The following is a 21,398-nucleotide window of genomic DNA, read 5'->3' on the forward strand; positions in this document are numbered from 1 at the left end:
TGGTCTTCTTTCCAGTTAGTATTGTTTTCCATTATATTAAGTCACTCACACATCCTTCCTAGGCTGCACTGACTAGCAGGTGGAGTCCAAATTCTAGATCTGCAGTTCTCAGCCTTGGTGGAATATTAGAATAACCCGTGTGATACTTTTTAAACTCTTAAGCCCTGAGTTGAACCAGGGGTATGGATATCAATCAGTATTTTTAAAAGAGCCCCAGGTTATTCTAATGTTCAGTCAAGATTGAAAACCTCTGTTTTACTTCCTAGCTTTCAAGGTCCCTTAGAGTCTGGCCCCAACCTATCTCTCCAGTGACCCTTTCCCTGCTTCCCAGTGTGAGCAATTCCCTGTAGCAAGCCCATCTACGCACTGTCCAGGCTTCCACCTGCGAAGCCTGCATAATCTCCTATACAAGGCACGGGGCTCAAGGGCTGATGGTTTATCTCCTCCCCTTCCCTTTCGAGGTAGTGGAGGTGGAGACCCAACCCTGTGCTTTTGTCCTTGTGTCCTCCCTCTTGGCCTTTATCCCTCTACCATAACTTGGATTTGTTTCATGGCAAATTTTGCTCTTTTTTTTTTTTTTTGGTCCTTTCTACTTCTCCTTCCTGGACCTTCCTTTCACCTTTCTTTTTCCAACACTAAGCCAGCCTCCACTCCTGCCTAGAAACACACTAGTTGTTTACCTGGCCTTGTTAACTGTTACCTCAGCACAATAGCTAATTTCCAGTGACAGGGCTTGAAGAAACCTGCCCTGCCCTCAGGAACCAACATAGATTGACATCCTGCTCATTCTTACCACTCCACTCCTTTGCTTGTGCTTTGCCCTTTACCCAGAATTTCTCAACCCCTATCCCTTCTCTGCCAATTTTAAATCTACCCAGTATTCATGTTTCAATTATTCCATGAAGCCTACTCAACATCTCCAGTGCACACTGTTCTGCGATCTGTCACACTCCTCCTGCTCACCTGTGTATTCCACACAATTTTACCTCAAAATTATATTACTGGTTTCCAATAGAGGACCTGGGGACACAGCAGGAATTCAATACTTAATATTTGCTTGTTAGACTCACATGAAATTGACAGAAAGAAGGCTTAGCTCAAAATTCCCCAAATTGATTTCTTTCCCCAAAATAATAACAACAGCATGGGTTGGTAGGAATAAGATGGGGAATTGCATTTTCTGTTGCTGCATAACAAATTACCACAATTTTAGCAGCTTAAAACAATACCCATTTATTATCTCACAGTTCCAGAGGTCATTGAGTCCAGGTGGCTTGGGGCATCTGGGTGGCTCAGTCGGTTAAGCATCTCTCCTGGGCTCAGGTCATGATCTCAGGGTCCTGGGATTGAGCCCTGCATCGGGCTCCCCACTCAGCGGGCCTGCTTCTCCCTCTCCCTCTGCCGCTCCCCCTGCTTGTGCACACACACTCTCTCTCTAAAATAAATAAGTAAATAAAATCTTAAAAAAATAAAGGCCAGGTGGCTTGGCTGGGTTCTCTGCTCAGGATCTCACAAGGTCAAAATCAAGATATTAGCCAGGTTGAGATCTTATTGGAGGCTCTGGGGAAGAATCTACTTCCAAGCTTATTCAGGTTGTCAACTATTTCAGGTTCTGGGAGCTGTAGGACCAAGGTCCCCTTCTTCTCCCTGGCTGGGATGGGAATGGGTATCACTCTTAGGTCCTTCCATGTGGCCCCCTCCATCTCAGCAGCAGAGAACCTCCTCTAGGCTGACTTCCCCTCACACCTGGAATCTCTCTAACTTCTTGTTCTGCTACCAGTGGGAGAAAACTCATTGCTTTCAAAAGGCTCACCTTATTGGGTTAAGCCTACAAGATTATCTACGCATCTTAAGGTCAACTGATTTGGTCTTTAATTACCTCTGCAAAAGCCCTTCACAGCAGTATTTGAATAACCAGGGGATGGAAATCTTAGTTATCTTTAGAGTTCTGCTTACCACAGGGGTGATGGAGCAGAAAGCCAGACAACCAGTAAGGAAGCAACCACCGAAATCCAATGGACCAATGCCTTGCAGAGTGACAAGTACCTTAAGGATCAGCTAGTCCAGCCCTCTTTGCTTGATGGGTACACTAAGACCCAGAAAGGGGAAGGGGATTCATAATTCACCTTTCACAAATCCACCCTGGGCCAGACACTGTATTAAATGTTTATGGAGAAGAGAGAGTTAAATAAAACCCAGCCTCTGCTTTTAGGATTTTATTACCCACATGCCCAAGGCCCACGGAACCTAGTTTTCCTTTAGAAAATAGCCTGTTTAACCCTTGTAAACTTAGAATTGTGTGCTAGGAAGAGAGAAAATATTCCATTGTTTCTCAAAAGTAGAACCAATGACTTTAGGTGACATGTGGACCAACATTTTAATTGTGTTTATTTTAATGTTACCTTCTACTTATGGTAAAGGACACTATTTCCCCTGCATTACAGTGATGTAAAGCTTTCTTCCTTCCTCCCTCTTTCCCTCTCTTTTTCTTATCTTTGTCTTACCCTTACAGATCACATACTGTGTGGAGACAATAGAATATGATACTTTTCTTTTTTAAAGATTTTATTTATTTATTTGACAGAGAGAGAGATAGCAAGAGGGGAACACAAGCAGGGGGAGTGGAAGAGGGAGAGGGAGAAGCAGGGAGCCTGATGAAGGGCTCGATCCTAGGACCCTGGGATCCTGACCCCAGCCAAAGGCAGATGCCTAACTGAGCCTCCCAGGTGCCCTAGAGTATGATACTTAAGTATATGTTGGGCTCCAGAAATTAGAGAAAGCTGGATTCTGAGCCTGGCTTCTCCCACTTAGCAGCTCTTCACTTAAACTCTATGCGTCTCACTTTCTCGTTAGTTAAGTAAAAATAAATATATCATTTAAGTGATATAATGTGTGTAACGTGCTTAACAAAAGGCCTGTCACATTGTAAGGATTCAATAGATATTAGCTATTATTAAAATGAGCTCTATTCTGGTTTACGGGGAAGGGGGGTTTCTGCTAAGGGCAGCCAGGCCTGGTTTTCATCTTCCATGACCTGTCTGGGGAGTGGGGAGCAATGCTGGGGGGGTCTTGCAACTCTTCCTCTCCTCTTTTGAGGGAATAGAGAGATGTCTGAGACTTGATACTTTTTAGGGGGAGAGAGGAAATGGATACAGAGAATAAAGGAAAATAATGCAGGGTGCCTGTGGGAATTACCCATTCTTTGGAGAAACAACAAACATGGATTGAGCACCAGCTCTGCTTTGTGGCTCCCTTCTGGGAGGGAGCAACTTCAGTTGACCCTCTGTTGTGTCTCCAACACCAAGCCTTCTCTCAAGTCATTCTTTCTCTCCCATGAATTTGCCTCCCTCTCTTTACTCAGAGACTTGTTGAAATATCTCCTCTAAAAAGGCTTTTTGGTTTGTAGAAGGATGCTTCTCACATGTGCTAAAAAATTATTCAAGGTAGCTCTCTCAGAGAGGAGGAATGGGGCTAAGGATGGGGACCTTGGGTGACCAAAGGCATCAGGTAACGTGGCAGTGGGTGAGGGTGGAGCATTGGAAAGGAGATGGGAGAGACTCTGAAAAACTTATTAGATCATGTCTCACAGACCAAACTGTGACTGCATAGTTAACTGCTGAGTGATGCCATAATGGAAGAAGCTTTAGGCCCTGCAATGCTGGTGGGGGAGAGATTTTGTCAAGAGCTAAAGGGAAAGCCCAAGGATAGGTACCTATTCTGCCAGCACATGAGGCAGGCATCTGGCAGCAGTGAGCCAAGCCCCCTTTCAGGGACACAGAGTTCCTGGCTGGAAAGAAGGAGACTGGGGTCAGGGAGGGGCTGGGTGTGCTAGGGAATGGTTTTAAACATTTTGGTGTTATGAAGACATAGCATGTAGGTCTTTGTGAGCAACCAACCGTGTTTCTCCTGACAGTGCAGAGGTGGTTTGTGAGGCTCTGTGATTCGGAATGGCTCCTGGACCACTTCCCTGCTTGGACAGGGAGCAAGAACAAATGACATGAGATTATGAAAAGATTATATATTTATTTATGTGTCAGAGAGGGAGAGAGCATGAGCAGAAGGAATAGCAGGCAGAGGGAGAAACAGGGTCCCTGCTGAGCAAGGAGCCCGATGCGGGACTCGATCCCAGGACCCCGGGATCATGGCCTGAGCCAAAGGCAGACGCTTAACTGACTGAGCCACCCAGGTGTCCCTGATGATGTGAGATTTAAAGTAATAATAATTGCACAGAGCGCAGGGGGACAGGTCTTCCAATGCTGCTGGTGGGAGTACAAATTTGTCCAGTCTTTTTTTAAGACATGTGGACAGGATGAATAAAAAATCTTAAAAATGGGGGCGCCTGGGTGGCTCAGTCATTAAGCATCTGCCTTTGGCCCAGGTCATGATCCCAGGGTCCTGGGATCGAGCCCCGCATCGGGCTCCCTGCTCTGTGGGAGGCCTGCTTCTCCCTCTCCCACTCCCCCTGCTTCTGTTCCCTCTCTCGCTGTGTCTCTGTCAAGTAAATAAATAAAATCTTTAAAAAAAAAATCTTAAAAATGTTCATAGACCTTGACCCTGAAATTCTACTTCTAGGAATACATTCTAAGGAAAAGCTGGACAAGTGTACATGTATAATGACATTCATTATAGTTTTGTTCACAATAGTGGACAACTGCAAACAACCCAAATGTTCAGCAATCATGAAATTTGATATTAAATGGGGGTATCTTCATGGAATACTATGCAGCTATGAAAAAAGACACTGCTGCTCCTCTGTATTTATTGATGTGGGAAGGTGTTTATAATATTTCAAGTGAGAAAAGCAGGTCCCAGAACTAAAGTCACTATGATCTTATTTTTATAGATAAAAGTAGATATAATCATTTATTTCAGTAAGTTCTTTTCTCCCAGACCATTATTTTACTGAAGATGACTTTATGCTGAGACTACAGCGTGAGGAGGCCCAGTTTTACACAAGGTCACTGCCACATAGTAGTTTATCCTCACGGTGCTGAAACAGAGGCAGAGTACGTAAGTTACTTTGCATAGTGTCTGACACATAATAGGTGCATAGAGGTAGAAAGTCTCTTAAACTGTTCAAGAAAATCTCCCTCTAGGATGGTTTGACATTTTTAAAAAGATATTATTGGGCGCCTGGGTGGCTCAGTCGTTAAGCGTCTGCCTCTGGCTCAGGTCATGATTCCAGGTCCTGGGATCGAGCCCCACATCGGGCTCCCTGTTCCGCGGGAAGCCTGCTCCTCCCTCTCCCACTCCCCCTGCTTGTGTTCCCTCTCTCGCTGTGTCTCTCTCTGTCAAATAAATAAATAAAATCTTAAAAAAATATATTATTTATTTATTTGATTTATATAGAGAGAGCATGAGTTGGGGGGCAGGGGCAGAGGGAGAAGCAGCCTCCCTGCTGGGCAGGGAGCTGGATGCAGGGCTCGATCCCAGGACCCCGGGATAATGACCTGAGCCAAAGGCAGGCGCTTAACTGACTTAGCCACCCAGGTGCCCCTGGTTTGACATTGAATACAAAGTATGATATAAAAATTGACAAAGTTCTGTGGCCAGAAAGCATATGGTTATGATCTCAATTTGAAAAAAAATAGTATATGCATCCATACAAAAAGGCTGTTAAGATAGAAACAATAAAATAGAAATGGCAAGATTGTTTGAGTAATGTTGGATTAAGGGGGTGATTTTTATGTCTGTTTGTGTTTTAATACACCCAACCCCATGTGATAGAACAGACTGTCTTTATTACTGTATTACTGTCTTTCTCTTCACTCAAAGCTTAAAAAAAAAAGGACTTTAATTACTGTTATAAAGTAAAACAATTACTTGTTGGTTGGCTGAGAATTGCTAGAAATTAATAAATAGTTTGGAAATTATTTAGTAAATTCTAATTACTTAGCAAAAGTAATTAAAATATTTATAAGTGAATACCCATAAAACACCACCAAGCAAATACATTACTCAATAAATGGTTTAATTAGTATTTCATTACTAGAAATTAATCTCAGTAACCAAATATTACTACAAATTACATGTAGGATGGACAACTTATTTTACTGCTATTAATGACTTCAATTACGAAGTTTGTGCTAGTTTAATTCCCCCCCTGCTTCTCCCACTCTCCTCCTGCACCCACCCAGGCGACTTCCCACTTCCCACACACTGGGCCTGGCATAGGGTGTTAGGGGCTGGTCTGATACCTTCCACATTGTTGGGAATCCCCTGATTAACAATTTCCCTCAGCTTACTTCCCAGTTGTCTTGCTGAAATCCTGGCCCTGGGTGCTTCTTAATCAGTCAGAATCAGACTCCAGGGGCTGGTGGGCTTCTTCCCACAGATACACTCTCTTCTAGAGTCTTCTAAATCACTCAGCTGGGCTGAAAGGCTCGATTCCTTTCCCATGACCATGCCAGGGCCCCTGTGGCACTGGCTTGCGATCCTGGTTCAGTGCTCAGGCTGGGTCGGTGGTGTGTGGGTCAGGCTCCCGCTAAGTCATAGAAGGGCAACTTCATGCAGATTAGAAGGAGTCCTTTCTTCCAGACAGATGCACTCACACACTGGGGAGGGTTTCAGCCCCAGGTGTTCCTTGCTTAGGTTCCCAAGGAGCAAACTCTGAGATGAGATTTGTGGGCGGTAGTCTTATTGGGGAGTGCTCTCGGGAACAGCCCCTCAAGGGAGTGAGGGAGGTAGGACTGGGCAGAAGGGGAAGTTGAACACCAGCCCCATGGGCAGCCCTGAAGCTGGGATGATTCTTCAAAAATGTCCTGCATTGAGGCAAGGAGGGGGGCAGGCCTTTGTCATTTCAAATGACCAGACATCAGGTCACACATCACTCTGGGGAATGACGAGCCTCTCTTTGGCTGAGGTCAAGTTCTGGAGAGGGACTCAGCTGTCAGCTCTTAACACTCCCAGCAGCTGGAGGAATGAGTGCCTCTACTCAGAAGGAGGAGTATGGGCAGCTTGTGGCCCCCCAACCTCTGAAGGCCCGTCTGGGAGTGGCCTGAGGCCAGGAGTTGAATGGGCATGAGTTGTCCCATTGTTCTCCTGTGGCTGAGAGGGCTCTTACCTCTGGAGTTAAGGTAGACTTCTGCTTAGCTACCGGCTGATACTTAGGCCTAGACTATAATCTTCCTGAAGGCAGGTCCCTGTCTCACCGTATTCTCTGAATTTAACCCAGTTTGTGGCTCAATTAATATTTGCTGATTGAATCTATAGTAGTAAAGACAAACCGTCACTCAAATGCATTAATATAATCTGTGATACACTTGACACAGGGAAATACGGAGAATCTGATCCAGGAGGGGTCAGGGAAGCTTCCCCCAAAGAAATGACACTTGAGCTGAGACTCAAGGAATGGGTAAGAGTGACCGAGCCCTCCCCTGGACGGGCATTCTCTTCTGCCTGCTCCTAAGCCGGTCTCCTGGGTGGAGACAGAGGACCTGAGAGGTCACACTCACTGAATTTCTGCTGTTATCTGTTGCGGAAATGTATCCTTTGTCCTTATCACAGCCTTATCTCGTATAAGATTCTTGTGTCAGAGAGCTCTTTCACCAGACCTCAGCTCAACCACAGCGGGATGAATCTGCCTGTACCTGGCAGGTGCCCTCTGGAGTGCGAGATACAGGCGAGTTGTCACAGCTGGAGGTGGCGACCAGCCTGGATTGTCCACAGGGCGTCACGCACGTGGACGCCACGTGTTGTAGAGGCACCGAGACCGGTGGCCACCGGGCTATACCACATCTAAACCCCTGTTTCCTATTTGTCCTTCTCCCTATCCTGCCCCCGCCTTCGCCCCTATCCGGGCCTAGCTCCAGATTCCTCATTGCCCGAAGATTCCTCACTGCCCAGGACGGTGCTCTTACTCCTTTCTCCTCCGTGCATGCGCGTGCGTCCTCCTTTCTCTGCCCGACCACCACTCCACTCACGAAACCCCCCGAGGCCCCTCCCCGGAGCTCTGCCCAGCAACTCCAGGTCATACTAGGCTCACCCCTTTGTGGATTTCTACAGCCCTCAGCTGTAGATTCTTTAGGGCAGAGACTGTTGTAGAAGCCCTGGGCACTAGAGGGCGAGGAGGTTGCGGAGAGGCCGGAGAAGTCAAGCCCTGAGAGAAGGTCCGGAATGCGCATCCCTGCCCTGATGCTCTGGTGGGTGGCCGGCAGTGCCAGCGGTGGGCTGGATGACACCTGCCGGTCTCCCGGGCAGGTACGCTGGCAGGGTGCCATAGGCCTGGCTGGTGCTGGTGGTAGCAGGACCCGGGGGTTGGGGGAGGAAGATGGAGAGTTCATGTTTATCAGGCCTGGAACTTTGCCTGCCTTGTCCTTAATCTGTCCACAGCTAATTAGACCCCCCCCCCCCCCCCCCCCCCCGCTCGGCGGAGCACCATTATTAATCACTGCGGGAGAACGCCGAGTCAGCGGGCGGGCCTTCTGCTCGGGGTAGGGGGGGGTAATGGGGGGGGGAATCCCAGGTCCTTGGGTGGGCCCTCGTTGCCCGGGGCACTAAGAGGGCCGTAAGGATGCGGGGCTCCCCTGCGAGGGTTCTGGGGTTATTGGGCAAGGCCGCTGGGGCCCTGTGCCACCTGGGAAGATTGTGGGAGGAAGGCTGTCCTATCTCCCCCCTCATCTTTGCTTCAACATTCCAATTTTGTTCGAGGTGACAGACCAGAGGCTCACTTCCGCAGACTTGTTTGCAGTGAGGGAAGGCATATGACACAGTTCGCACTCAGTTCGTAAGCTGAAACCTGGGGGCTCTAGGAAGGCTGTTACTTTCCTGATAAAAAGGCATCGGATGCCGCTAGTGCGTCCCTTGTTGCTGTTTCTCCTTTCTGCCTTGAATGTAGACTTCAAACGCTGCAGCAGCCATCAGCCTCCATGAGGGAGAGACTAAGAGAACTGTAATAATACCAGCCATGAGCTGGCAAACCAATGCCAGTAACCATCTGACTTCTGGACTTCTGTCAGGTGAAAATAACAAATCTCTAGTTAGCCTGCTGTGGGTTGGTATGGTTACTTGCAGCTGAACACAATTCTTTTTTTTTTTTTAGATTATTTATTTATTTATTTATTTGAGAGAGAGAGAGAATGAGAGAGAGAGCGAGTACATGAGAGGGGCGAGGGTCAGAGGGAGAAGCAGACCCCCTGCCAAGCAGGGAGCCCGATGCGGGACTCGATCCAGGGACTCCAGCATCATGACCTGAGCTGAAGGCAGTCGCTTAACACAATTCTTTGTGTTGAACTGAGCCACCCAGGCGCCCGCTGAACTGTGTTTGGACTGAGCCACCCAGGCGCCCGCTGAACACAATTCTAACTAGGGGAACTTAGATGGTACCAGCCTGATTGCAGAGATGCCCATGGTACCCAGAGTAATCCAGATATTCTTGGGCTTCAGCAGCCAGTGGGCATGAGTGAGGTTATGGTACCCAAGGCCACTAACTCCACCCCTCCTCCAGTCCTTCATCCTTTAAAGTCTCATTCTCTAACCCCTTTTAGCCACCTGTGTTATTAAGAAAGTATCTGGATGTGACGTTGATATATCAGTCATGTTAACTCTGTGTAATGGAGTTCCTAGTAAGGCAAAATTAGATTTTCCGGCAAATAAGTAATGCCTCTTTTCTTAGTTATGGAACTCTGAGGTACAGAAGCAAACACATTGCTTTGGAGGGGCTCCTGGCTGGCTCAGTCCAAAGACCACGTGGCTCTTAATCTCAGGGTCATGAGTTCGAGCCCAGGTTGGGTGTAGAGATTACTTAAATAAATGAATTTTAAAAAATTGCTCTTGGAAAAGGGTGCAACAAGGAATACTGTGGTTCTAAGAAGGGTTTGGTATGCATAGGTGGAGGTATTTTTAGGGCCAGATAGCCTCCTAGGAGGACTGGGGTAAAGACTCTGACTGACCCTTCCCTTTTTGGGGTTTCAGATTATTAGATCAATTTCTGATGACCTGAAAAGATAGAAAGGACCCCAGAGGGGAAACTCACCATCAGGAAATGGGGTGTGTGAAGAGGTGAACCAAGCTAATATCAGAGATTAGATGTTTGTTTGGTGGGGGGAAGGGGGATGGCCTGGTGTCCACCCAGTAGGTGGCTGGGCAGAAACCCTTCTGACCCAGACACTCTGGCAGTGGTCATGCTGTGGGAACGATGGCTGCACAGATGAGTGTGAAATAAAAGAGTTGCAGCCTGGAGCCCAAGTGTGGGGCCCAGGTGTGCTGTGCGTTCCCAGGGACTGTGCGAGCAAGGGCAGCACTGAGCTGTGGACGCAGAGGTGTCAAACTGTACAGGACCTGTTTTCAACAGTGACCCCTGGTGGCAGCAGACTGCTATGACTGTTCAGTTCTGTCTCCGCCTGACTTTCGGAGACAGGTGCTGATGTATTAAGAATCTCCAGTTCTCCACGGTTCTGAGAAGATGAGAGGAGGAAGACCCCGAGAGCTAGAGAGGTAGGGTATAGAGCGGTTAGGAGGATGGACTCTGGCATCAGAGTGCTGGGGGTCAAGTTTCTGCTTTGCTTCTTGCCGGCTTCCCTTGGGTACAAGTGTGGTGTTAAGTACTGCAGACCTGTGCAGTCTCGCAGGAGCCTGCCTCAAACCAGCCCCACATGTGATGTCATGCTTGATGCCTTGAAAGCCTTAATAATTTTGGATAAGCCTCCCCGCCCCCCTCTGCCATTTTGCACTGGGTCCTGCGATTATGTAGCCAGACCTGCTTGGGCAAATTATTTTATTACTTCCCTCTGCCTCAGTTCCCCCATCTGTAAAACGGGTAAAAAAAAAACCTATCTGCCTCAGTGAGCTGTTGTGAGCATTGAGTTTTTTTTAAACCACAATCAGCACTTCACATCTTTTTTTTTTTTTTAAGATTTTATTTATTTATTTGTCAGAGATAGAATACAAGCTGGGAGGGGGGAGCAGCAGGGAGACGGAGAAGCAGGCTCCCCACTGAGCAAGGAGCCTGATGTGGGGCTCGATCCCAGGACCCTGGGATCATGACCTGAGCCAAAGGCAGATGCTTGACTGACTGAGGCACCCAGGCGTCCCTTAAGTGAATTATATAACATAAAGTATTTAGAACAGAATCTGGCTTTGTAGTAAGCTCTGTGTGTTAGCCATTGTTTTTGTTCCTATTAATTTAGGCAGATGCAGGCTCTGGCAATTAATCTGCAAAATGCAGAGATGTGAGCACATTTGTGTGTCCAGCTTGTGGACCATATCAGATCAAGCACATGGTGAAACAATGCAGGAGAGGAAAATGTAACCCTGGATTTACTTCTCATACAAGATGAGATGCCTTATCAAGCCCACATCCATCTGGGTCCTCAGGGCTGACAGGAGAGAGGATGCTGAGGTCTGAGAAGCATGGAGTCAAGGCCAACCTCCCACTGCAGGGGCTGGCTGCAGAGGTTGGGCACGGCTCGGAGGGGCAGGCTGGGGCACCTTCGGGGAGGAGACTGCCATCGCCCCACAGGATCCGGCTGCAGGGCAGGGGGTCATCACCTCAGGCCCATTTCCTGTCCTCTCAGATGTGACACACAGCCTTCCCTCCAGCCTGGGATCCATCCTTGCATTTACAGGACCAGCTTAGAGGATACAAGGTTGGGGAGGAGGAGCTTTATTAGGATGATTATTCTAAATATACTTACCTATTGACATGTAACATATACACAAAAAGAGGAGAAATCTTAAGTGCCCAGCTCAGTGGATCCTCTTTGAAGTGAATATACTCAGTTCAAGAAACAGGACATCCCTGGAAGTTCAGAAACCCCCTTTCTAGTCACTCCCTCCTTCCCTAGTCAGCTAGGCAGCTTCCCTGCATAGCAGTTTCTAAAACCATTACATTTCACTTTGGGGATTTTTTTTTTTATTTTGAGAAGTTCCCAATCTACAAAATAAATTGGAAAAATAGAACAGGAACACGCATATACTTACCTACATATATCAACTATTAACATTTTGCCTCATCTGTCTTTCTGTCTCTCTCCTTTTCTGTCTTTTGTCCCCGAAGTCTACACATGCAATTTTCAGAAACATTTGAGGGTTATTTGCAGACATCTTGACACTTTATCCCTAAATATTCTAGCACATATCTCCTAAGAAGTAGGACATTCCTACAGTGTAATTGTCACACTGAAGAGATTTAAATTGCTACACGACTATTATATAATATATAGTTGATGTCCATATCTCCCCAATTATCCCAATAATGTTCTTTATAGGTATATATTTCAAATCTATAATCTAAACCTGGAACACATTTTGCATTTAGCTGTATGTCTCTTTTTTTTTTTTTTTTAAAGATTTTATTTATTTATTTGACAGAGAGAGATAGCGAGAGCAGGAACACAAGCAGGGGGAGTGGGAGAGGGAGAAGCAGGCTTCCCGCCGAGCAGGGAGCCCGATGAGGGGCTCGATCCCAGGACCCTGGGATCATGACCTGAGCCGAAGGCAGATGCTTAACGACTGAGCCACCCAGGCGCCCAAGCTGTATGTCTCTTTAGTTTTCTTTAATCCAGAACAGTTCCTTGTTTGTTTGTTTGTTTGTTTGTTTATCTATCTATCTATCTTTTGGTCTTTCATGACATTGACATTATTGAAGAGTACAGGCAAGTCTTCTAGAATGTCTCTGAATTTGAATTTGTCTGATTGTTTCCTCATGACAATGTAATTTAAACATTCTTGACAAGAAAACTACATGAGTTTTCTTATTAATTATGTATTTATTTTTTATAATTTATTAACAATAGTGGCTGCAATTTATTGAGTGCCCGTCATGTGATGTGGGAATTACTGTGTCCATTTTACAGACCAGGTAACTGAAGCATAGAGTGACCAAATACTTTTCTCAAGGTCACACAGTCAGAGAGGAAGTGCCAGGATTTGGTCTGTCTCCAGTGCCCATGCTCAGAATCAGTTCCTTTTTTTTTTTAACAGCTGATAATCAATTTATTAAAAAGGTTGATTCAAGCATCAGCATGGGTGACTTCAACCTCAACTCCTGGCTCAATACTGATGGAAGTAATCTGCTTACCAATCTCAGAAGGACTGTATAAATCAATGAGTCGCTTGTGGATCCTTATCTGAAAATGATCCCAAGTCTTAGAACCTTCATCATGAAGAGTTTTTCTTGTAGTGATTCTCAGAGTCTTGGTGGGCATCAGAGCTGGTCCTTTCACTTTGAGATTCTTTTCCTTAGCACCTCTGATCAAGTCAGCACATACCTTCTCCAAAGATTTTACGTTGCAGCTGGTTAGAGTAATTTTAATTCGGTGAATCACCATCTCTGGTTCCATGGGTATCTTCTGAGTGTCTTTAAAATCCACTGCTACGGCGTGACCCCCTGGCCCACCTGTTCCTCTGTGAGTGCGAACAATGGAGAGTCAGGAGCAGGAGCGGGGTGCCCAGAGCTCTGTAGTCACTGCAACCACACCTCCCTCAAGAAGAATGCTCACAATCAGTTCTACCCACTGTCGGTAAGGACTGGTCCCCTTGGAAGGAGACCTGACGCTGTGTCCTGGAGGGCAGGGGCTGCATTGTGTTCTCTGCTAAATTCCACGTGTAGCCAGGGCCAAACCCAGGGCAAGAATCTGTAATTTTTTGTTGAATAAATGAATAGATAAATGGGGCGCCTGGGTGGCTCAGTTGGTTGGGCGACTGCCTTCGGCTCAGGTCATGATCCTGGAGTCCCTGGATCGAGTCCCGCATCGGGCTCCCTGCTCGGCAGGGAGTCTGCTTCTCCCTCTGACCCTCCCCCCTCTCATGTACTCTCTCTCATTCTCTCTCTCTCAAATAAATAAATAAAATCTTTAAAAAAAATGAATAGATAAATGAATGACATTTGTTCTACTGACAAAAATTAGCATGGGGTCCATGGACCAGTGGCATCAGAATCCCCCAGAAAGCTCGTCAGAAATATACGTCTGTGCACACCAGTGCCAACTCACAGAAGCTACATCTCTGTTGGTGAGACCTGAGGATTTCTTTGTTAATTTTTCCTGATGATACTGATATAGATAAAATTAAGTGAAAAAAGCAATTTTCAGAACAATGCGTACTGCATAATTTCATATGTCTCTTTCTTTGTGTTTTGAGGTTATGTGGTTATACATGGATTTAGGGGAGGAGGACTTTACCTTAAACCTGATGTACTTTTAGAGATGAGATGACACAGATGATCAATTAATACATTCTGCAAAAACTTAAATACTACAGATAAGTAAGGTAATTATATACTTTATCCCCCAATCTGAACACTTTTGATAGTGAAAGTCAATGCTGTTATTAGTCACACTAGCAACAGAGAAAGCAGGTGGTCACCCTGCCAAGGCCAAAGTCCCCTTTGATCATCTCCCCTCCTGGATACAGCTACCTCCCAGGTGGTGGTATAACCACTGTTACCAGTTTGATGGGTGTTTTACACACTCTACAAGAACAATATGAAGCTATTGGAAGCACTTTGTTTGGGAGCTTCTCTTTTTCCACAAACGATATCACACTAAATGTAACAACATGCCCGCTTCTTTTCTTTCACTCAACACTATATGTCTTGGAGGTTTAGCCACGTCAAGCCCACATGGGTCTGCTTTATTCCTTTTAACTGCTATAGAGCATTCCACATATGACCATACCTTATTTTTCCATTCTCTTGTGAATGGACATCTGGGTTGTTTCCAATTCTTCGAAATTACTAAAATGCTAATGATCATGGTGATGGTGATAATGTCTCAATGGTGAAACAACCTAGCATCCATCAGAGGTCAGTCAAAAGTTAAAATATTTTCAGGAGATGGCATTTTTGAGGAATAACTGAATTTATAAGCACAGTCCCTCTCCAGGTCTGAGGATTCCCCACTTTCCCTAACCAGGGAGGGTACAGGTGAGGTCCAGAAGTGGGGCTCTCCCCAGCTTCACCATCAGAAGACTCCAATGCCCCTGACCCCCAGATCTTTCCGCCCTAAGCTCCTCTCCCCAGGTCTGACTCCTCCAGCTTGCTGTTCTTCTTTCTCCTCCTTCCACTGTTCATGAGGCTCTTTCACTCAACTGAGGTGACAGCTGGATGCCATGGAAATAGCCTGTTCTCCACAGCTGGACAGAATGTGTTCAATTCCCAGTTCCATCACTGACTGACTGTGTGATCTTGAGTGAATTGCTTTACTTCTCTGGGTCTCCAGCTTTTCATTGGTAGAATGGGGAAAATATTATCTACTTCCTGGGATTGTGGGCTCTCATGTGGGAAAACACAACAGGTAATATGCATAGCCTTTGTTGCCACCAAGTGGGTGCTCAGTAAGTGTTCACTTCAGTCCCCCTTTCCTTGTCTCCTCATTGCTTTGTGTGGATTAGTGTCACGGCAAAATCAAAAAGCCTGTGGGTGCTCCCAAGGACCAGGATTGAGTTGCCTCCTCTTTTGTACAATCCCTGCCCCTCTCAAGTCCAGCACAGATTTGGGGCTCACTTAGGGTCCCAGGAGGGAGCAAGGAGAGAGTGTAAGGAGGCTGTCTTTGTCTAGGGTCCTGGGAGACTACCCAGAGAAAGACAGGGAGATAAGGCCCTGCCCTGGGACAGATACCTCACCCATGGGATTTTTCAATCTGATAAAAGCAATATTTTCTAATTCAGGAGGTGTCTAGTCTGATGGAAGAGACCTGGTCTTTGCCTCCAAAGAATCTCCCAATCTGATGGGAGGGACATAGTATCCCCTGAAGTGCTTAGCCTGATGAGGGAGACATGATATCAATTCCCAGGGAATTTTCCAGACTGATGGAGGAGACATACTCTCTGAAAGCCTTGCTAACTTTCATTGAAGACTTCCATTTTTCATGAACCTCTTGTAGCTTCTCTTCCTTCCATATATATGTGTGTGCTGCTTTCGTTACTGGACTGTGAGTTTCATGAGGACAGAATTGATGTCTCACTTTCGGGATCTCTAGTCTCAGCTTGTTTCTCAGGAGGCTTGCTGACTGGCTACGTTTTCAGGGATTCCCAACAGTCGGGCTCCTTAAGCCACTCAGGGGCACAGGCAAAGCAATTTAGAAGATGGGAATGAGTTATCCAAGACAGTTGAGAGGAGGGGATGGTGAGAGGTTGCCTGGGCCTGGGGCCTGCCCTCCCACCCTCACTCTCTCAGCTCCCTTATGGAAACCTCCACAGCCCTGTCTGTGGCCTCTCCCCTCATGGGAGCTGTGTGCTGAGGTGGGCACCTCTGTCTGTGCAGGAGAGGAGAAAACATGTCAGACCCAGAGCTGACGGGCAAGTCAAAACTACTCGTTAAATGGCTTTAAAGTAGTGGCCATTTATAAGTTAATGAAAGAGAAAATAGGCACATTATACATACAGATTTGTCCTTAATGAGGGGAAAAGGCATTGTTTACTGATGTTCAGTTCTAATTATCCATGCACAAGGCTAGCTTTTTTCCGGCAGTGCAGCGTGCCCCCATTCTCCTATCTTCTACCATGTTCCTTTAACCCCTTCAGTGCCCAGCTGGACACTGACTCATCCCTCAGAGCATCAGGTTCCAGTGCTGGCTGAGTAGCCAATTTCTGACTGAGTCTGCAGGGACCTTTGACCCCGAGACAGGCCCGGCAGCTGTTTATGTCTTCTGCTCTCCTCAGCTGGATGGCCAGATGTGGGACAATGCTGCCAAGGACCCTCAGGGCAGCCACCCGTGGAAAGACGCAGAGCTCAGGGATGGCTGCTTTTCTGGGGAGGAGGCTGCAGGGCAGAAGGGGGGACTCAACTGAGGAGGCAGATGGAGGGTCGGGGCTGCGAGCCGGGGACTCCCCACAAGGCAAGGGCTTAGGAGCATCACCCACCAATACCATCCTTTACAATTTCTCTGAAACTGTCAAGAAGGAAGAGGATCCCTTGGGAAAGGTGAACAGTGGTGGTACTTCCCAGACACACACTTCACTGAAGCCATTGCTGAGGCCACCCTTGACCATTTTTCACTTAGCGTAAGCACACCTGAGGTCACCTGGATAAACAGATAACTCCTCACCACCCCATAAACTTCTCCCTCATCCTCAGGTCCCAGCCTGCTAGATGTTGCTTGTCCTCAGTGGGGAAATAAACTAGCAATAAGGATGAGAGTGGAACATGCATGACTCTTGCCAAAGTGAGTTCACAAAGCCTGCTCAGCTTGGGAAATCAGTGAGGAAAGAAGAAGGTGCAGGAGTTATAAACTGGCAATGGGGGGAATTGGTGGGGGGAGGAGACGGCTCAGTCAGTCTCAACCACAGTCCTCCAGGGGCACATTTGAGCTGTCTTTAGGAGCCTAGGCTGGGAAAGAATTTGGCTTTCTCTTGAACTTTCTGGGTGAGTTCCCAGCAGCAGTTTTAGCTTGCTAACGCTCCGAGTGCCTTCACCACGCTGCACTGGGAGGTCCAGGAAAACGTGCCTGGGGGCTACCCACAGGTTGTTGCATGGGTGGTGGCAAAAACGTTACTGCTGCGACCACTAGACAAGTGTACATGGAGTGACCCCATTGCACAATTTTGAGGGTTTGATAAAAAGGGGAACTTCATGATTCATTAAAAAGGCAGTTGAACAACTTTATACCAACGAGTGTGAAAATTTAGATAAAATGGACAGTGTCAAAACTGACAAAAGAATAGAAAGCCCAAATAATCTTATAACTGTTAAAGAATCTGAATGTATAATTAAAGATCTCCTCACAGAGAAAATTCCAGGCTCCAACTTCAGTTCTTCCTTTGCCAGTTATTGGGCACTTGCTGCTATGAAAGCCAAGAATTCGATCTACATTCACCTTCTTATGCCTATGTCCTACACTCTCCTGAAATCAGGAGAGTTATGTTTGAATCCTCTTTCCCCGCCCTTAACCCAGAAGCAATGTCATGCAGCGTCCTTTTCATAAATACCTCCTATTTCGTTGATGGTTTGAGTGGGTAACCAAGAGAAATTTTATGAGACTATTAAGGGTCCTTGTGTTAAGTCACTTATATTGATCTTATTTAATGTACACAAGCTTCATGCAAGAGAGACATTATTTTCCCCGTCTGAGGTTCAGAGAAGTGGACTGACTTGTCCAAGTCACAGAGTTAGAAAGGAGAAAGGAAAGAAGGAGCCCAGGGCCATCTGCCTCCAAAGCCTTTTCCTTTCCTGCTGTTCGGCACAGCTGCCCAGGACAAGCCTGTTCCTTCCTCAAAGGAAAGAAGATCATGACTGAATCCTCTCCCCACCCCCAGCCCCCATCTCCAGCGTTCAACATCCAGGTCAGAATTCCATGTCCCTCCCATCCTGATTACAATGCTCAGGAATTTCTTCAGTTGGTCAATGACCCTCTTGCTTAGCAGCCCCCAGAACTGAACCTGGCATTGAAAGGCATGGTTGGCTATTCTGTTTATCTATTTCTAGGTTAAAAATGATCCCAAACTTAATGGGGGTAAAACAACCATATATTATGCCTACAGACCCTGTGGGTCAGTAGTTTGAATGGGGTACAGTAGAGATGCCTTGTCTCTACTCCACGATGTATGGTATCATCTGGAAGACCTGAAGGCTGAAGGTGACTCAGTTGCTGGGGGCTCCTTTGCTCATATACCTGGTAGCTGGTGCTGGCTCTTGGCTGTGACTGTTGGCCAGAATATCTATATGTGGCCTCTCGTACGGCGTTGGCTTCCTCACAATATTGTGGCGAGATTCCTGTGTGAGAGTGCCAGGTGAAAGCCATGTTGCCTCTTAGGGCGTAGTTTTGCTAGTTGTACAATATCACATTGGTGACTCAGCATTTGCTGAGGTAGCCACAAAGTCCTACCCAATTTCAAAAGAGGAGAAATAGACTCTACTTCTCGATGGGCAAGTGTCAAGGTTCTAGAAGAGCAGGTGGGCCTGGAAATATTGCTGTGGCCATTTTAGGAAAATACAGCGTGCCTCATGGGCCTAGCTCAGAGGACACTTTCCACACAAGGGGACTTGAGAGTTTCACAATGTCATTTATTCAGTCGACACACCTCGATCAAAGTGTCTTCCACGTGCCAGGCCCAAGGACACCCCCAGAGGCCCTGAGAGATTTGACCAAGATGAAGGAACTTTGGGCTTAATTCTCTCCAACCTTCTGGGAAACATTGCTCTGGGTCACTGTGGCTACAGTTCAGAGAATAATTTCTTTCTCTGGGGGCTGTTGTTAAATTGAAGTTTTATACTCCCATTCCTGAAAGAGCAGGTGTATTGAACAACTGAACAGTTTCTGTTTTGTTTTTTTTTTTTTGAAGAAAAAACCAATTTGTTTTTTACTTATATAAAGCTCTTATTTTTGTTGCCCCACGAAAGAACTAGGTCCCTCAACGGGACGGAGGTTCCTGCCCTTTGATGAGACTCAGAAGCCGGATAATCCATTTGTGAACTAGCTCTCTGTGGTGTAGAGGGAGAAGCTGGGAGAGCTCCTCTACCCCTTTTCTTGAACTCATGAGTGTGGCTAGTGTAACTGGTTCACTTGCCATCACCCTGGAAAATGTGATGATCTGGTCATGACAAGTTGAGTTATAGCTAGCATAAGAATCATAGTATTAACCAGTATGGGGATCATACTCCAGGCTCTGGGCTGAGCATTTTACACACTGTCCCATTTAATCCTCTTCACAGTGCTGTGAGCGAGTACTAAAATTGTTTTCACAGATGAGGAGACTACTTGCTAAGGCTCAGAAAAGTTAAATAATTCACCCAAGGGCACACAGCTAGGAAGTGGGATTTGAATCCAGAGATTCAAATGGACTCCGGAGGCTGTTCTCTTAACATTGGCCTATGCTGTGCAGACACTGGCCTGGTAGCTTAGAGGGAGGGGCACGAATCAGAGTAGGGCAGGTTCTGGGTTTTGGGTGTCTCCTGGTTGGGTGCCAGAGACTCATTCTGCTGCCTCAGTCTTCTCCTCTGTAAATGGGAATAATACCTACCTGAGCGAGTTATGTAAAGCACCAGTATAGTACTCCAGACCCAGTGGGTGCTCGGTCTGTTTGGGGAGTCCCCTTCCCTCTCTCCTTCCTTCATAATTTGCCTTGACCTCCCTTCCCAGAAGTAGGGGGATGGACAAGATTATTTTCTTACCCATAGCTGCTCTAAAATCTCCAGTTCCCTAAGCTCCTGCTGGATTTCAGGGTTCCAGTCCCTCTCCATCGTGCTTTTCATTGGGAGAACTTTAAATGATTTTATAAAAACTGCAAATGTACAAGGTAATTGAGTCTTCTGTTTTATTACCCTGAGCTGCCTGGACCTTGCCTGGCCTCCTCCTCACTCACCGAGCCGCCGGAATAAAGTTGGAAGTGTTTGTGCTAGTAATATATAGGACTTAATTAACCTGGCCTTTTATAGCATTTCCAATGGAGGGTTGGAACGAACTTCGAGGCAGCTTGAGAAAAGGGAAGAGGGAGGGCCTGGGGTGGGAGTGTGTATGCATGTACAACATTCGATGTTGGGTTTTTTTTCCCTCCTGTTCTTTTCTCTAGTACTTTAATCAGCATTTAATGACCCAGTCGAAAATCCATCATTCAGACCCAGGCACTGGTGGGAAGGGCTAGAGGGGAAGCCTGACTTCTTCCATTGTCTACAGCAGGCTCTGGAATGGTCGATGAGTCCAGCCACACCAACTTCATTCCAGAGACTTCCAGCAGAGGCTAATCCTGCTCTTCTCAGGCGGGAGGCAGTGAGTAGACATTAATAAATAGACTCTCTGTGTTGGCTAATACCATTCCCTACTCAAATGCAAACAAACCCAAGAAGGCTCCAATGGGGTCATGTCCCCATTCCTGGGAGCCAAGCTGAGTTAATCTCCTATTCTGTCTATCCCTTCCTCCCTCTACTCCTGAACATTCCCACTCCTTTCCCCTCCCAGCATGAAGCCATGCCTGAACCGGACACCCTTCTAAACCAGCCCAGGAAAAAGTGACTCAACTCAGATCCACCCCGGCCACAGGGGGAGGGGTTTATAACTGCCAGAGTACCTTCATGTCTTGCAACCATTATTTTAGGGAGACTTCCAAGTGAGGGCAGTCAGGGTAAATGCCTCTCACCAGCTGCCTGTTCAAACCATTGCTCCACATACCATGGCTCATAAATCCTACCCCGACACCGCCGAGTGGTTACATCATCTCCAAACCTCATGCAACAATTCGATTTGGAAATAAAAAGGCAGGTGTTAATTGACTCACTCCCTCTGCCCCTTTGCAGTGCCCCTGACCCTTGATAGCTTTTAACCTCACAGTTAATAAAAGTTTGGGGCCCAGTCCCAAAACAGTTCCTCATTCATTCTTCATAACGTCAGCAATTTCTTACTGAGAAACTATAATGTAAGTCATTGGCTAGTCCCTTGGGGGAGAGTGTTAGGTGGCCAAAGGTGAGCAAGAAGCATTTCATGCCTGAGCAAAGCTTCCAGAGGATGATCACAAATTGTGCAGATTTG

General features: G+C 46.6%; 1 protein-coding gene across 1 annotated transcript; it reads right to left on the reverse strand.

The window, feature by feature from the left end:
• Positions 1-12,950: 12,950 nt before the first annotated feature.
• LOC129045920 (small ribosomal subunit protein uS10-like) lies at positions 12,951-20,116 on the reverse strand. Its single transcript, XM_054508499.1, has 3 exons — positions 20,048-20,116; positions 18,549-18,649; positions 12,951-13,344 (listed from the first exon to the last, which is right to left on the reverse strand). The coding sequence occupies exons 1-3, from the start codon at positions 20,114-20,116 to the stop codon at positions 12,951-12,953; spliced, it is 564 nt and encodes a 187-aa protein (XP_054364474.1).
• Positions 20,117-21,398: the final 1,282 nt, after the last annotated feature.

Source organism: Mirounga angustirostris, unplaced genomic scaffold (assembly GCF_029215605.1).
Source record: "Mirounga angustirostris isolate CCGP_5_RB_7025 unplaced genomic scaffold, mMirAng1.0.hap1 SCAF_6, whole genome shotgun sequence".
NCBI classification, from domain to species: Eukaryota; Metazoa; Chordata; class Mammalia; order Carnivora; family Phocidae; genus Mirounga; species Mirounga angustirostris.

Bases quoted from the DNA above. Each gene is read 5' to 3' on its own strand.
- LOC129045920 (XM_054508499.1), bottom strand. From the start codon at position 20,116: ATGGAGAGGGACTGGAACCCTGAAATCCAGCAGGAGCTTAGGGAACTG. The intron at 18,650-20,047 runs GTAAGAAAATAA...ACTCTCACACAG, and splicing joins AGATTTTAGAGCAGCTATGG to GAATCTCGCCACAATATTGT. The intron at 13,345-18,548 runs GTATATGAGCAA...TCGCACTCACAG, and splicing joins GAGCCAGCACCAGCTACCAG to AGGAACAGGTGGGCCAGGGG.